General features: G+C 45.3%; 1 protein-coding gene across 1 annotated transcript; it reads left to right on the forward strand.

The window, feature by feature from the left end:
- The first annotated feature begins 740 nt into the window (after positions 1-740).
- Positions 741-17,130, forward strand: rnf20 (ring finger protein 20, E3 ubiquitin protein ligase). Its single transcript, XM_023797396.2, has 22 exons — positions 741-886; positions 1,649-1,845; positions 2,258-2,326; positions 3,292-3,390; positions 3,476-3,623; positions 6,396-6,581; positions 7,923-8,038; positions 8,170-8,316; positions 8,397-8,471; positions 8,574-8,693; positions 9,595-9,774; positions 11,081-11,216; positions 11,353-11,474; positions 11,565-11,721; positions 12,406-12,685; positions 13,333-13,450; positions 13,789-13,938; positions 14,022-14,234; positions 14,696-14,821; positions 15,432-15,572; positions 16,188-16,292; positions 16,402-17,130. The coding sequence occupies exons 2-22, from the start codon at positions 1,678-1,680 to the stop codon at positions 16,576-16,578; spliced, it is 3,033 nt and encodes a 1,010-aa protein (XP_023653164.1). The 5' UTR covers positions 741-886; positions 1,649-1,677; the 3' UTR covers positions 16,579-17,130.
- The last annotated feature ends 46 nt before the right edge of the window (positions 17,131-17,176 follow it).

A 17,176-nucleotide genomic window follows, 5' to 3' on the forward strand; every position in this document is an offset into this window, starting at 1 on the left:
CGAACAAGAACCCTTTTACACAGTTTTTACATAGTTCTGTGTTGAGTTTAAATCTCAACTGACCTCAAGCAGTGATTTCAAAAAAGCAAATTGCAACACCGAAGGAAGACTTATGTGGCAATGTGTGCCACGAGTTTGAAGTTTCAATTGATTAGATTGATTTGGGAGAAAAAATTTGAAATGCTCATGATGTGAAAAGTGAGTGCAATGTACATTACGTTATTCGATGGCGCAATAAAACATGAACGACTGTCTAGCTCACAACAACCGAAAAAGGTAGCTACCTGTGGCCTGTACTACGAAGAGGGGTTACTGGCTTATCGGGGTAACTTGCTGGATTTAAGGTAGTCTGGGCAAAATGTAAGTGAGCGAATATGAAGTCCATTTAAACTGTGGTACCTTAAATCTGACAAGTTACCCCGATAAGCCAGTAACCCCGCTTCGTAGTACAGGCCACTGGTCTACTCCGACTCTGGGTTCCCAAAGTTGAATATCAGAAGGGAGCTCATTTCATCTTTTATATTAAATATATTTGACATGTTATGTTAAATGAATAACATCACCGCCGACGCCCCCAGTCCGAGGCAAAATGAAATCGACTGGCAAGTATGCGCTCCCACTGAAGTCGGTGCCCTAGTCGACCGCCTATGCCGCTGCATGCTTACGCAGCGAGTTTTTCCTGATCCAAGTTCTACTGGTAGTGCCAGTTCAGTCCTCCGTCCACGAGGTGGCGAAATAACGCCCGGCGAGCGCAGCCAGGAGGGTCGCGATTGGCTGCAGTTTCGTCCCACAGGGAAGGACATCCGCTCGTACCAGCAGAGCAATTGCACAGGAAGAGTTTAAATAATAAACAGCTAGCTGTCTCTATAGCTAGTTTTCAAAATCGGTAAGGATCTAGATTTAGTGGAAAGTCTTCTGGAGATAGCTAGTCCGTCAGGAGACCGTTTAGCTCCGGGGTTTGGTTTTAGTCCGCTGACTAGCTGTGTCTGTTTCATATGTACTGTGTCGGTACTCTTCCCCCGTCTACTTGCACCAGTTTAAATGTAATAGCTAACGAGTTGGGTAGAATAAACTGTTATGCATAGCGGTTGCTTATTTTGTAAGAATTACACATCTGTGCAGTATAACACTAAAAAAAATAATTTCACTCTTTTATTTGATGTGTCGCGTTCATTGCTACTAGCTAATGTTTAGCCCTTCACAAATTCAGACCGTTTTGGAAAGCGATAAAGTAACTAAAAAATAAACCATATCCTATAGCACAAGTAGTTACTGTGATTTTATTAGAACAGTAATATAGCTTTCTACCTGACAGTTTTAAATTCTGTAATTTAAAGTGTGTAACCCCTTAGTGACGACGTTAAATAACCCAGTTATTTTCTGGGTGATTAAAATGAAAAGCATCATTTATCTTTTATACCGAAATAATGACGTGCTTCTCCTTCACATGCTGTCCGGTTGGTCACGTTTCCTACACTGTTGCTAACCTGTAGATGCTGCAGTCAGCTTAGACCTTCCCCGATGGTCCAGATGTTAGTATGCTGGTTGAATGTATCTGAATTGACACTTAGATAAAGCCATTAGGACCTCTTACAAGAAACTTTTAACACCTTACATGTTTTCTTCTAAATCTTCCACCTCTTTGTAGGGCTAAACCCCAACCTATGAGTGCTAAGGATGTCAGGACAGAAACGGTCATATGACCCCTGCAGCTCCAGCTCTTCGAGCGGACCCCCGGAGAAGCGGCGGGAACGTGAAGCAGGGGATGATGGAGCTGGGGTGGGAGCAGGAGGAGGGAGCACCGCCGTGGAGACGGTCATCAAACTGGGTGGGGTGTCTAATCTGGTGAGTTTGCTTGCCTGTGCATTTCTGCCTTAAAGTTTGTCTAAAATACTTTTTTGGCTATGATCAAATTCTTGAGTCAAGATGGTGCTAAATATGGAGTTAGGTAACTGTTTTTGCACAGGTTATTTGGCACATTTAATACTATTATACTCTAAGAAGTTTTGCCCATCAGAATTACAAGATTTTTGCTTAATCGTCCTGGATTATACTGCATTCTTATAATACACGTCTAATTTTAATTGGTCTTGTTATACTAATTAACAAGCATTTTCTGAAAGCTCATATTGCAGTATTGCAAACATGACTGCTGGTGGCAGTATCTCAGATGAGCTCAAAGTTAAATAATATAAAAGGCAGACAAATTAGCTACAGAGATTTTGCTCCTAAATTGTCTTTTGATTTTTTTTAACAGGAGGAGCAGGACATTAAAGCTCTCCAAGTGAAGAACCGAAAATTGGGGGAAGCTCTCGATCAACGACAGGTACTTCCGTCATACTCTTTAGTTTAATGTGTGTTGTGTACATTTATGATCTCCACGTAAAAGTGTTCTAGAGCAATCAACAATTTATTTTCAACCTCCTTATGCTGAAATCACACCTTGCCGGAACGCGGTTTCACCTCCTTCAACCTTACCCTTTTTTTCTAAGGTCCGGTAATTTAGTAAAATATCGGTTTAAGAAAAGGCCACTTTTGCACTAAACATAATGTTTTTTCATCAGCTTTAATGTTCAGTTTTATTATTAGGTCTGACCAGGTGTTCAGTTCTTGTATGAATAAGATATTCCGTGTTTTTGTATTTTGATGTCATTTCACTTACCGTACTGCTGTAGATTCTAATTTAACCTCGGTAAAGGGGTATTGCAAAATCTTGTTGAAGTGACATGTAGATCTTCATTTAAGTGAAGTGAAAGTGCTTAATTGTCATTGTTGACACACCACAGCACATAGTGCACAACAATGAAATGTGTCCTCTGCATTTAACCTGCATGTGCCATTGTGACATAGCAGGGGGCAGCGAATTCAGCACCCGGGGAGCAGTGTTTGGGGGCAGAACCTTGCTTGTTGGGGATTCGAACCAGCATCCTTCCACTCACAAGCGCACTTCCCTAACCATTAGGCCACCACTGCCTAATATGTCACTGATCCCATCCAGGGTGTCCCCTTTTCACTGTGACCCTGATGTTAATGCATGGATGGATGGACGGAGTTTAGACTGTTTTTGAATATCTGGGAGCAGTGCCTTGCTCAGGGTACCTCAGTGGCGCCATGCTGCTCGGGGATTTGATCCAACCACCTTTCAATCACAAACACGCTTTTCTAACCGTTAGGCCACCACTTAATTCTATATCATTTTTTTTTGTCAGCTGCATAATTTGAGCAGAATGAAAGAATCGGTTCCCTGCTATGATGAATTTTGGTTTATTCGTTATTTATTTCGGTATTTAGGTAATAGAGGATGAATTGAGGGAGAGAGCTGAGAGACTGGAGACGCGGCAGGCTACCGATGACGCCAGTCTGCTAATCCTGAACCGATACTGGAGCCAGGTAACCCAGGCTGAACGGAAAGTGAATGTAGCAAACTCTGTAGCTTTGCAGCTATTCACTCAGCCTTCTTGTACCTCTGTCACAGTTCGATGAAAATGTGCGTCTTATTGGCCGGCGCTATGACCAATCAGGAAGTGAGCCTGCAGATCAGCCGTCTGCAGAAGGGCGGAGCCTCAAGCCGGAGACCCCAGAACCGGATGGGGACTCCAACCAGGAGAGGGTCAGAGACCGAGGTATGATGGGGAGTGTGGCCATCAATCCAAGGATGTGAAGTGTGGCTTAGAAACATGGCAAAAAGAGTTTTGTGTGTATATGCATCGTCCAGACAATACGCTTAAACGAGGATGAGAATACTTCAGTCCTCCCGATGTTAGCAGTTTAGGTTTTTATTCTGCTTTGTCATTTCTTCTGGAAGACAGCCGTCTCTGATAATAGTAGAATTTTGTCGACAGCATAGTGTATTACAACTTTGTGTTGCCCTGGATTCTCATTTCGGGCTCTTCCAGCTTGAACATGGTCTCTGCCTACATGTGAACAGTCTGTTTGGCCGTATCGCAATAGTGTAGCTGTCCGTCACGTTTCCATTACTGTACACATGCTGTCTTACAAGTTAGACTTGGACAGCGGGTCATTAAACAGCTGCCAGCTCTGCCCTTTCTCCTGCACCGTTACACTAAGCGATGCATCCGCTTAATCTGCTTACAGGGGTCTCTCCTTCAGTGTACAGGCAGTCCTCAGATTAAGAACGCCCCGCTTAATCCGCTTACAGGGGTCTCTCCACCAGTGTACAGGCAGTCCTCAGATTAAGAACGCCCCGCTTAATCCATTTACAGGGGTCTCTCCATCAGTGTACAGGCAGTCCTCAGATTAAGCACGCCCCGCTTAATCCGTTTACAGGGGTCTCTCCATCAGTGTACAGGCAGTCCTCAGATTAAGAACGCCCCGCTTAATCCGTTTACAGGGGTCTCTCCATCAGTGTACAGGCAGTCCTCAGATTAAGCACGCCCCGCTTAATCCGCTTACAGGGGTCTCTCCATCAGTGTACAGGCAGTCCTCAGATTAAGAACACCCCGCTTAATCCATTTACAGGGGTCTCTCCATCAGTGTACAGGCAGTCCTCAGATTAAGAACGCCCCGCTTAATCCGTTTACAGGGGTCTCTCCATCAGTGTACAGGCAGTCCTCAGATTAAGCACGCCCCGCTTAATCCGCTTACAGGGGTCTCTCCATCAGTGTACAGGCAGTCCTCAGATTAAGAACACCCCGCTTAATCCGTTTACAGGGGTCTCTCCACCAGTGTACAGGCAGTCCTCAGATTAAGCACGCCCCGCTTAATCCATTTACAGGGGTCTCTCCATCAGTGTACAGGCAGTCCTCAGATTAAGCACGCCCCGCTTAATCCGTTTACAGGGGTCTCTCCATCAGTGTACAGGCAGTCCTCAGATTAAGAACGCCCCGCTTAATCCGTTTACAGGGGTCTCTCCACCAGTGTACAGGCAGTCCTCAGATTAAGAACGCCCCGCTTAATCCGTTTACAGGGGTCTCTCCACCAGTGTACAGGCAGTCCTCAGATTAAGAACGCCCCGCTTAATCCGTTTACAGGGGTCTCTCCACCAGTGTACAGGCAGTCCTCAGATTAAGAACGCCCCGCTTAATCCGTTTACAGGGGTCTCTCCACCAGTGTACAGGCAGTCCTCAGATTAAGAACGCCCCGCTTAATCCGCTTACAGGGGTCTCTCCTTCAGTGTACAGGCAGTCCTCAGATTAAGAACGCCCCGCTTAATCCGTTTACAGGGGTCTCTCCATCAGTGTACAGGCAGTCCTCAGATTAAGCACGCCCCGCTTAATCCGTTTACAGGGGTCTCTCCTTCAGTGTACAGGCAGTCCTCAGATTAAGAACGCTCCGCTTAATCTTCTTACAGGGGTCTCTCCTTCAGTGTACAGGCAGTCCTCAGATTAAGAACGCCCCGCTTAATCCGCTTACAGGGGTCTCTCCACCAGTGTACAGGCAGTCCTCAGATTAAGAACGCCCCGCTTAATCCATTTACAGGGGTCTCTCCATCAGTGTACAGGCAGTCCTCAGATTAAGAACGCCCCGCTTAATCCGTTTACAGGGGTCTCTCCATCAGTGTACAGGCAGTCCTCAGATTAAGCACGCCCTGCTTAATCCGCTTACAGGGGTCTCTCCACCAGTGTACAGGCAGTCCTCAGATTAAGAACGCCCCGCTTAATCCATTTACAGGGGTCTCTCCATCAGTGTACAGGCAGTCCTCAGATTAAGAACGCCCCGCTTAATCCGCTTACAGGGGTCTCTCCACCAGTGTACAGGCAGTCCTCAGATTAAGAACGCCCCGCTTAATCCGTTTACAGGGGTCTCTCCATCAGTGTACAGGCAGTCCTCAGATTAAGAAAGCCCCGCTTAATCCGCTTACAGGGGTCTCTCCATCAGTGTACAGGCAGTCCTTAGATTAAGAACACCCCGCTTAATCCGCTTACAGGGGTCTCTCCATCAGTGTACAGGCAGTCCTCAGATTAAGAACGCCCCGCTTAATCCGTTAACAGGGGTCTCTCCACCAGTGTACAGGCAGTCCTCAGATTAAGAACGCCCGAATTGTACTTTCAAATGGACTGCCGTGAAGCCTAAATTAAAAATTCGGGTTAAATATAATGGTTCGTAACGCATGAACTGCTCTTTGATGCTCAAGAAAACATTGTATGGCTTCAGTAGTGCATTGGTTCAAGGAACATTTCTGTATTTAGTTACTTTTATTATTACTGTTTAATAATAATTATAATTCTATATTGCGTTATAATTTTTCTGAGTTAACTACGAATTTGATTTAGGGAACGGATCTTGTTCATAACCTGGAAACGACCTTATATTAGTTACTACGGATCTTAATGGATCGTAAATGCAATCAAGCGTGACTCAATCAAGCGTGACTCGATCAGGCGTGACTCCACGTAAGACAGCAGCAACAATGTGTCCTGCACTGATCGTCACAGGGCACCAAGGAGAAACGGCCCCTTCCTTCCTCGCCACTCTGGCCAGCAGCACCAGCGAGGAGATGGAGGCAGAGCTGCAGGAGCGGCTGCAGCTGAGCCTGCAGCTGGTTGGTCGGGTGGTCGACATCTACGAGAGCCTTAAGAGCACCGTCGACTTAATGGAGAAGAATCAGGATGTGGGGGCAGGTGAGGAAGCACTCAGTGTGAAAGACGTGGGTAACGTCTGTGGCCTTAAGAAAATGGCTTCATGCCTTCCTTAATATGCTACAAATGTAAAAGGGGAAACATTAATCAGTACATAAATAGGTAATAGGAATACTTCAGATGACTCGCGTATATACAATACTGTGCAAAAGTCTTAGCCAATCAAAGGTGATTTTTAAAGATTTTTAAAATAAAAATCTGTCACATATGGCATAAAAAAAGATTTTTTATAGAACTATGAGATTGTCTGTTAAAATGTGTCTGCTTAGAGATTTCAAAACCTCTCCGAAAGTCATTCCACTATGTGCAGTAACCATCCAGTATACTCATCTATTTTTGGAATTTTGGTACAGTAGGGAAGCAGAATGTGTTTTGAATTTTTTTTTTTAATTAAAACTGCAAAAATATTATAAGAACAGCTGTAATCCGAACCTAAGGCCATTTGTCTGTAGCCGTGTCTGAAAAACAAAATCTGAGAGGCTCATTCACACAGAAAAAGTAAAAATGTAAAATAAAAAATACTAAAACTAAATCCTATTTTCTCAGCTACCAAATATGGTCGCATATCTGTCACAATAAACAGCCCTATAACTTGGGTGTTTTTCCAACAACATAAAACAGAGCCGACAGACAGTGTTGCTCTTATTAACTACTCTCTCTCTGGTGTTGGTGTGATGTTTTGGGAAACAAAATGTACCCAAACTACTGATGTAAGTGACATGGGGGGGGGGGGGGTTTCAATGTTGAACATCTACTTGTTAATTTTTTAAGTAAACTTAAGTTTTGCCCATTTCAAGAAACAAATTCGTTTCATTGTGTTTTCTCGAGCAAAACTGATGTAACCGATCGGCGAATATGTGCACCATGGCAGCACTTGTTTTTGCTTCAGATGTAGGACCTGAACTGCTTTCAGTTACTTTTCCATGCAAACTTATGTCACTGTATAAGTAAACAAGGTCTTTCAAAGCGTTATTTGGGTGTCAGCAAAAACTTAAAAAAATATATGATGTTGAATCAGCAAACAGATATTAGCATAATATTGATTCAGGAGCTCTGCCAGTACCAACTCTGCCTCACCTAATGTTGAACTGTGTTTTTACTCTGGACAAATTTACCCTTCTGTTAAGATGAATAGCTTTAGACATTGTCTTTGACTGCCTAAGACTTTTGCACTGTATATATCTGTGGGTACTTTGGCATTTTCCAGAGTTTGAAAGCTTTCTACGCTATGGCTGAACATTTATCATAACACTGACGTGTAATTAATATTTGCATATGAAATGCACACCGTGATTGTCATAATTTCTCTGCCTTTGTTGACAGAGGGCAGTATCTCGGAAATTGTTTCCCAGCTAAACAATCTGCTGGTCAGTGAAAACGAACGCCTCCGTCACGTGACGGAAGAGCTGCAACAAAGGCACAGTCATATGACCAGTGAGGTAATTATATCTGACGGCATGTAAACTTCCGTTGTAGTAAAATCGCGTCAACAACCATACATCGGTGAAGTGGAATTACTGTAATTGTAAGGATGCTGGGTGGAATTTGAGCTCGTCGGTCTGTGTCTCAGTCTCGGACTTTGGGCCGGGCCGTGTCGCGGGCCGACAGTCGGATCAGCGAGCTCCAGGTTCTGATCGAAGACCTGCAGTGGGACATGGAGAAGATCCGGCGACGGGAGAACCGCCTCAACGCCCATCTTGGGGAGGTGTTGGAGAGGGTACGTCGGCATCGTCGGTCCTTGTGTGTCTGGAGACAGGTACCTGGCTCTTCCTGCTTGATCATGGTCTCGGTCTACAGGTGAACAGTAAAGGCTACAAGGTGTGTGGAGAAGCCAGCAGTGTTTGTGGGACCATCACCATCAACAAGCGGAAGGTAAGAAACTCTGAGGTTGTGGCGTCGCGGAGCCCCTGCCAACTTTCCTCTCACATCTCCCCTTTTCTGTCCCTGATCCCTGATAATTATTCTTCCTTACAGTTTGAGGAGATGAACAGCGAGTTGGAGGAGAACAGGGAGCTGGCAGAGAACAGACTCAGCGAGCTGCAGAAGCTCCAGCAGGACTTGCAGAATGTGTACCAGGAGAACAACAACATGAGGGTGAGACCTCCACGTCACTCTGCTTTCAGTTACTTTTCCATGCAAACTTATGTCACTGTATAAGTAAACAAGGTTTTTCAAAGCGTTATTTGGGTGTCAGCTAATGTTTATTGTCCAGCCCCTCTGTTGAATCAAAATCGGAATCCTTTTACTCACCATGTGCATAAAGTATAAGAAATTTGTTTTGGCGGTGTCACAAGTGTACAATTTAAACATCACTGTTGCCTCAGACCTCTGGGACCTGGGTTCGAGTCTCCGCCTGGGTTCCATGTGTGTGGAGTTTGCATGTTCTCCCCGTGTCGTCGCGAGGTTTCCTCCGGGTACTCCAGTTTCCCCCCACAGTCCAAAGACATGCTGAGGCTGATTGGTGTTACCAAATTGCCCATAGGGTGTGCATGTGTGAGTGAACAGTGTGTGTGTGTCCTGTGATGGGTTGGTTGTTCTCTGCCTTGTGCTCGTAGCTTCTGGGATGGGCTCGGTACTGCTCGTGACTCCGAATAGGACAAGCCGTTTAAGAAAATGGATTGATGGATGGATGGATGAAAATGCACAAAATAAGAAATTACATGAAGTTAGAGATCAAGAAAAGTGTGGAAAAATCATGGTGGAAAGTGTCTAAAGCCCTGGCAAATGGGAAAAGCTGTAAAGCTGACTCTCCCTGCTGGCCCCTGGAGGATGGGCTCCCCCTTTGAGTCTGGTCCCTCCCAAGGTTTCTTCCTTCTGGGGAGTTTTTCCTTGCCACTGTCGCCTATGGCTTACTCACTGGGGGCTTTGGGTGGGGATGCTGTAAAGCGCTTTGGGACAATGTAATGTTGTGATAATGCGCTATACAAAAATAAATTTGTTGTTGTTGTTGTAAGTCACTGGCATGCTATTGTCTCCCCCCCCGCATTTGTCACAGGTGGAGCTCTGCTGCCGTGCCGAGGGGGTGGTGAGAGAAACCTCTGAATACCGCTGCCTGCAATCCCAGTTCTCCGTCCTCTACAACGAGTCCCTGGTTCTGAAGGCCCAGCTGGACGAGACTCGAGCCAGGCTCAGCACCACCAGAACGGCTCGGCTCAGGCAGTTAGACCACATGGAGGTACTGCTGGGTGAACCTGACGTCGCCGCTGTAGTGTAGTGTAGACTGCTCATGGCTTTTGTAGAACGAGTATCTTTGCTAAGTTTCCTGCCTATTGAATACAAATGTATCGTTATGTTAGCGATGCACCGTTTTGACCGATACTGGTCACCGATATATTTTTCTCCAATTTCCGCAATACCGATTCCGGCTAACCTCTAAGCTACCTGCCAAGCTAGGGGGTGGGCATGAGGTGCCAGCCCTGAAATTTAGCAGAATAACGTTACGTTGTTTTTTTTATTCTGTCGGGAAAAAAAAGATCGATGATAAAGAATTCAAAACTTGCCATGGGCCGTATTAAACATCTCGGCGGTCAGTACTTTGAGATCTCTTCTTAGTAGAATTGCCATCCTTCCCATATTTTACTGGATCATCCCGTATTGTAAAATAAAATGCTGTGTCCTGTTGTAAACCAGTGGGGGGTGAGGGGGTGTTATTTTTTGAGATTGAAAGTGGAAGCCCTACTACTAAGCTGAGAATGAGCTGACTATGAAGTCAGAATAGTGCCATATATACTTGTATGTGTACTTTCCAATTTGCACCCGTAAAATGAAATTTGCTCGCACTGCACACAGTTTTCATTCCCAAAATACTGAACAGAAATACACGTCGCTTTATAATTGGCTAGAAAATGAATTCATTTGATTGGTGGCTATGCTAGCAAATATTTATCTGCAAAGCGCTAGGCAAGTTAGTGTCAAAATTATTTATGTGCGCAAGTGTGAATTTGCACTCTCAGGTCTGTATTTCCAAGAGGACTTGGATTCCTGAATGTAGTTTCGAGATTTGTAATACAGGTTTTGTACTTGAAAACCATTCTGTCTTTGTAAAAAATACTTACGTGAATATGTGAATTTGCAAAATGTTTTTCACGTTCATTCACAAATCTTCATATACAAGTACAGATCACGTGACGTTTATTTCTGTTCAGTATTTTGCAAATGAAAATTGTGTTTGGTGCGAGCAAATTAAATTTTATGGTTGCAAATTGGAAAGTACACATACAAATATATATGGCACTATTCTAACTAAGCTGACAGAGTCCCTCATCCCCCTGTACAGAAAATGGTTCATTATCCAGTTCAATCCTCTCCGTTATTTTAGTATTTATGACTTTAGCCCTGATGCGGATAACTTTTAAAACTGAAAAAATTTAAATATCAGCCGGCAACATTGGCCAAGATTGAACCGATTAATTATGAATCTCCGTGTTCCGTCCCTGATGCATTATGTTTTCTTACTGTGAGATTGTTACTTATTGTTGCAGAATGACGAAGTCTCTCTCCAGAGGAAGGTTCGCACTGAGGTGATCCAGCTGGAGGACACGTTGGCTCAGGTGCGCAAGGAGTACGAGATGCTGAGGATCGAGTTCGAGCAGACCTTGGCGGCCAATGAGCAAGCAGGTAGAGAGCTGGTGGGGGGGGGGGGGCGTGATTTGCTTAAACTGGTTATACGATGCCATCGTGATACTTGAGTGACAGGGTAATGGCGTGTCACACGGGGGCATCAGCGTACGATTTGCCTCTCTGTTCTTCTCAGGACCCATCAACAGGGAGATGCGTCACCTGATCAGCACCCTGCAGACGCACAACCAGCAGATGAAGGGTGAGGTGCTGAAGTACAAGCTGAGGCTGAGGGAGGCCCAGGCGGAGCTGAATCAGGTGACAGGTCACATGGAGGCTCCAGGGAGGCCAGACGGGGGCGCCACAGGGTCTCATTTGATGCTAAAGTCACTCTCCTTTGCCTGATAGGCCAGAGCCCTGAAGGGCAGCTCTATCCTCCACTCACAGTCCAGCACGGAGCTGGACGTCAAGGAAGAGACCGCCTCTCCCCTAACGCCAGCGCCTTCCTGTGAAGTCCCTGTGAAGGCGGAGCCCGACAATGGATCTGCCACACCCACCAGCATAGGTGGGTCTCCCTCCGCTTTATCACTTGGGTGTTGATTTCATTGTAATATTTGTTAAATATTAATTAAATATACCTCTTGGCAATGAAGAGAAAGGCCATTTAAACTGCGGTAAATCCGACAAGTTGTCCGGCTAAGCAAACAATCTTGCTATTTCATATGGGTCCATGGTATTGCTACTTCTGTGGCAAATGGAACGCATCCCGAGTTTTTAGCGGATGTGACGTAATCTCGGAATCCGAAAATCGGATCCCAGGGCAAATGGAACGCACTATTTGTGTGGTATTCCTTAGTGCGATTTGCATTGAAGTGTCAGTGAAGAAAGGAGCAGCTCAGCAGCCACGATATCTTTTAAAAGAGGAGATCTTGTGGATGAACAAGGTAAAAAGACGCTGGTGGTGTGGAGGTACTTTCGTAGTTTAAAGTCTATTAAGTTTATTAAACTTTTGGGTGTCATTATATGCCTCATTAATATTTCTCATACTATTAATCTGCTTAACTAATTGTGGGCACAAATAAACGTCCGTATAGTACCAAAAGGCTGGCGTTCGGCTAAATGTTTTGCCTGTCATCGGAAGCCCTGGTGATTATTCGGCATGCGCGATATAATACCGATATATCGCTCGGCCCAACTTGCGCCCTACATTTCAATACTACTTCTCACATGTTCTTCTCTGTGTCTTCAGGACCAACTGTGAAGACAGAGCCAGGGGCAGATGGAGAAGGGACGATAAAGGAGGAAGAGAAGGAGAAGGAAAGAGAGAGGGAGCGAGAGAGGGAGAGAGAAAGGGAGCGTGAGCGAGAGAAAGCTGCCCGCGGAGGACCAGGTGGACCAGTGAAGGAGGAGAGGGAGAGACCTAGCACAAGCAGCCAATCAGAGGAGAGCTCGGCTGAACGGTGTGCTGTGATTGGAGGACCAAAGAGGAAGGAAATGGAGCAACTGAAGATTGTCAGAGCAGAGCTGAAGTACGTTATTTACCATCAGAATTTAACTCAGGTGTTATGTGAAAATACACAAAGTAGTTTGACAATCTCAGCCACGATAATTATAAACAGACCATGATTGAAACAGACTGACAGACTAGTGCTTGTGTTATTGCTTTGAAAATGATTGCTGTTTAAATCTGAAATGGTGCATGCAGTGAATTTAGAAATAAAATACTGACGTGCAATTCAGCAGATTTAAGGAGCTCTGAGCGTCCAATATGGAACAAAGGTCTGAGTGAGAGAAAAATATTGATTTTATTGATTGGTGTGTTTCTGACGTTAAACATTATTTGTTAGGACAGCAATTCTTTTGCCCCCTCCAGATGCTTTTGAGAGATTCTTTCGTTTGGGGTCAAATTACACCTTTTGTTTGATTTCTTTGTGAATTTACTCTGATAAAGTTGTTTGGTTAAGTTTTTATTGTAAGGCGCCAGATAAATGCTCGACGGCTGATTATCAGTAACTGACTTACCGAACATCCACTAAAAAGCAATTTTGAAATTCTAAATAATAATTGAAACATAATATTTTAGCATGAATATAGTATTAGGGGTGATTGTAAAATTTTCAGTAGTATTGGTGGCTGAGATGAAGAACCCAGGCGGCGACTCCTCTTTTCTCACCAGGAAGGCTCAGGAGTCCCAGAAAGAGATGAAGCTACTCCTGGACATGTACAGGTCAGCACCCAAGGAGCAGCGGGACAAAGTGCAGCTGATGGCGGCCGAGAAGAAGGCTAAGTCTGAGGTGTGAGCCTGGTAGACGCCACACGTTCGTGTGAACAGTGTGCCCTGTTCGTTCAGTGATTTCGGCATTACCCATCGTATTTACATCTAGGAAAAAAACGTTCTGTACCATCATTGTTTGTACCCCAGCTATCTTTGACGCATTTTGCTGAAGCCCTCGGTCTCGTGCGTTTGCGGTAACCGTACGGCCTTGTACATTGACCCACGCCTTACAAGCGGCAGGTCAGCGGTTGATAAATGAATTGTGCTGGTAGACTTAGGGACATATTGTGGGATTTTAATGATTTTAAATGGAAGGGTTAGGCATTTGAGGTTCTGAGCGGTCCTGCCCTCCGCCAGGCTGAGGAGCTCAAACAGCGCCTGCGGGAGCTGGAGGAGAGGGAGAGGAGGGAGGGGAAGAAGATGGCGGACGAGGAGGCACTGAGGAAGATCCACTTAGTAGAAGAACAGATCGACATTCTCAACAAGAAACTCTCCCTGGCCAAGCAGGTGTGTATGCCGTGACCTTCTGTCAATGCACGACGGTGCACGCGTGTTTGTGTGTGTGTTCACGTGGCCATCCTCTGCCTCAGGAGGAAGACGCGCTCCTCAGTGAGATGGACGTGACCGGCCAGGCGTTTGAGGACATGCAGGAGCAGAACATCCGACTCATGCAGCAGCTGAGGGAGAAGGACGACGCCAACTTCAAACTGATGAGTGAGAGGATCAAATCCAACCAAATCCACAAACTGCTGAAGGAGGAGAAGGAAGAGCTGGCCGACCAGCTGCTAACGCTGAAGACTCAGGTTCGCTGGGCTGCAGGCCACTCTGTAGTCTTTTAAGTCTTTTTTTTCCAGCAATTAATTACATTAATTAAAAGTGAAATGGTAGAGGCTTAACAGAAGTTATTGTGAACATCAATGAAAACACAACAATGGAATTACATAAGAACATAAGAAATTTACAAACGAGAGGAGGCCATTCGGCCCATCAAGCTCGTTTGGGGAGAACTTAACTAATAGCTCAAAGTTGTTAAAATCTTATCTAGCTCTGATTTAAAGGAACCCAGGGTTTTAGCTTCCACTACACTAGCAGGAAGACTATTCCACACTCTAACTACACGCTGTGTAAAGAAGTGCTTCCTCAAATTTGTTACAACTTGTTGACGTTTGCTACTCATGTGAAGGGAATTCATTCCCAGATGCTGACAGATACCGGTAACGAGTCCGTCTCACGCTGCATCACACGATTCCCTTTTTTCTGTAAGGTCGATGCCCAGCTGCAGGTAGTCAGAAAACTGGAGGAGAAGGAGCGACTCCTGCAGGGGACCATTAGTGCTGCAGAACGAGAGCTGGCACTGCGGACCCAGGCTCTGGAGATGAACAAACGCAAGGTCAACCAGAGCTGCGTGCTCCTCTTTATAGTACAGTCCCAGTTGAAATATTGGTAAAGCAAGAAGTAGTATCATTGAGTGCAATTAGTAAGACACAAAGGTCATATTTATGATCAATATCCCTATTGATCTATCCATCTTTCAATAACCTGCACAGAGTTGTGGAGGAGGGGCTTAATCCTGAAATAGTTTGGGGCCCAAGACTGGGATCCATTCTGGACAGACATGCATGCACTCATATTATGGGCAGCTAGTGCCAGGTAACCTCACTATGTATACAGTACTGCACTGTATTGTACATTGAGGAAACCCATATGATCCGTGAAACTCCGCCCCCTAACTTTGGGGTGTGTCTGCCTAATATTCATTGCTTAACATGTGTGGTATAATTAGTATTTATTTATAGTATGGTCAGTGATTGCAAGGTTATGGAAGTTTGTAATGTGATGTCAATAAATCATTTGTACTCGGAATGTTAATGTTACAGAAGCTACGTCACCCTGATGTATGTGCAAAGACAGTACGTTGCCCTGCTTCGCTCGTGTGTTTGACTTTGACCCTCCCCCCGTAACGCGTGAATTCCCCCCCCTCGCCACCTCCACCTTACCAGGCCCAGGAGTCGGCGCTGCTCTCAGAGGAGATCCGTGCTCAGCTGGATAGCGTTCAGCAAAGGCTCAGCGGGGTCCGCGAGGAGGTGATCGAGAACAGCATTTCCCGCGAGAAGGAGTCTTTTAACTCCCGCCGAGCCCAGGCACGTAGGAGACGAGACCAGTGACATGTCCCGTGTGTCTGCGATGGTTTAGGCTTTGAACAGTGAGCGGATTCACTTACTGCACCAGTAGTCATTGGTCCTGGTGATGTAAATATCACAAAGAGACGGTCTTCGGAAGATCACAGAAGTGCAACGTGAGATATTCAGAAACAGTTTAAACTCCGTCCGTCCATCCATGCATAGGAATCAGAGTCTCAGTGAGTGGGGGACACCCTGGTTGGGATAAGTGACATATTAAGCAGTAGTGGCCTAATGGTTAGGGAAGCATGTTTGTGAGTGGAAGGTTGCTGGTTCGAATCCCGAAACAGCAGGGTTCTGCCCCCAAACACTGCTCCCTGGGTGCTGAATTACCTGCCCACTTCTGTGTCACATATGGGTTAAAGGCAGAGGACACATTTCATTGTTATCCACTGTGTGCTCTTGTGTGTCAACAATGACAGTCATTTTCACTTCACTTCATTTTCACAATTTCATACCAGCTCACCTCTGGTAGTTTTAATAAATAGACAATATCTAGTACATTCTAATGTACCAATTCCTACACTCTCTTGATGGTTTTCTACTACACTAATAATTTTCCATAATCATTTTCAGGAGGACATTTCCAAGTTGAGAAGGAAACTTGAGAAGGCCAAGAAGCCTACAGAGAACATTTCAAACTGTGACGAAATTCTCAATCAAGAGATTAATGAGTACAAAGTAGGTGCCTGCCCTCCCTGTCAGAGGATGAGTGTCCCGTGATGTTTGCTCAGCCTGGTCAACGAGCCCTGTAACTCCGCCCCCCCTCTCTCTCTCCCTCTCCTCGTAGGCACGTCTCACCTGTCCCTGCTGCAACTCGCGTGTGAAGGACGCCGTCCTGACAAAGTGTTTCCATGTCTTCTGCTTTGAGTGCGTGAAGACACGGTACGACACGCGTCAGAGGAAGTGTCCCAAGTGCAACGCCGCTTTTGGGGCGAACGACTTCCACCGCATCTACATTGGATAGACGCCCAGTGGGCGGAGCTTGCGGGGGTGAGATAGGGAACTACTCTGCCCCTGGTAGAAAAATGTGATTAAAAATGGACAGTAAGACCGAGGTGAGGTATGTGATTGTGCTAGAATTTCAAATAGCTACTTCCCATCACTGAGGTTGTGGGGGTCGAAGAATAGGTTGTATAAATTTAGCCGAAACGTTAAGCGCACAGCCTGTCTCAGGCGTAGTCCAGTGGAGCGCCCTCTTCAGGAAGCTCGGGAGAACTGTGGGAGGGAGCCCTCAACAGCAAGCATGGGCTCATGAGTACCGAAGCAAAAAGCAATTATATCAGTACGAAACTAGTATATTGAGTAACTGATTTGAAGAGAAAATACACAGGACTTAAGCTCAAAAGTTGGGCAACCTGAGTTTGTCTGCCTCTTTTTGTTTTGTTTTTCTCATGATGATAATTATTCCTTTTTATTTGAAAGCTGCTTTAAGTAGTTGTATTGGTTTCTATTCTCCTTATGGTTCAGATTTGTAATTGCTTATTTGCAATTAATAAAAAAAAAGACGATAAAACATGTTTGTATATCGGCTGTGTATTTTGGGGCGGGGGGTTACAGTAATT

Source organism: Paramormyrops kingsleyae, chromosome 12 (assembly GCF_048594095.1).
Source record: "Paramormyrops kingsleyae isolate MSU_618 chromosome 12, PKINGS_0.4, whole genome shotgun sequence".
In the NCBI taxonomy this organism is placed as follows: domain Eukaryota; kingdom Metazoa; phylum Chordata; class Actinopteri; order Osteoglossiformes; family Mormyridae; genus Paramormyrops; species Paramormyrops kingsleyae.

Coding starts and splice junctions, on each gene's coding strand:
- rnf20 (XM_023797396.2), top strand. CDS start 1,678: ATGTCAGGACAGAAACGGTCATATGACCCCTGCAGCTCCAGCTCTTCG. Junction 1,846..2,257: donor TGGGTGGGGTGTCTAATCTG/GTGAGTTTGCTT, acceptor TTTTTTTAACAG/GAGGAGCAGGACATTAAAGC. Junction 15,573..16,187: donor TTAACTCCCGCCGAGCCCAG/GCACGTAGGAGA, acceptor AATCATTTTCAG/GAGGACATTTCCAAGTTGAG.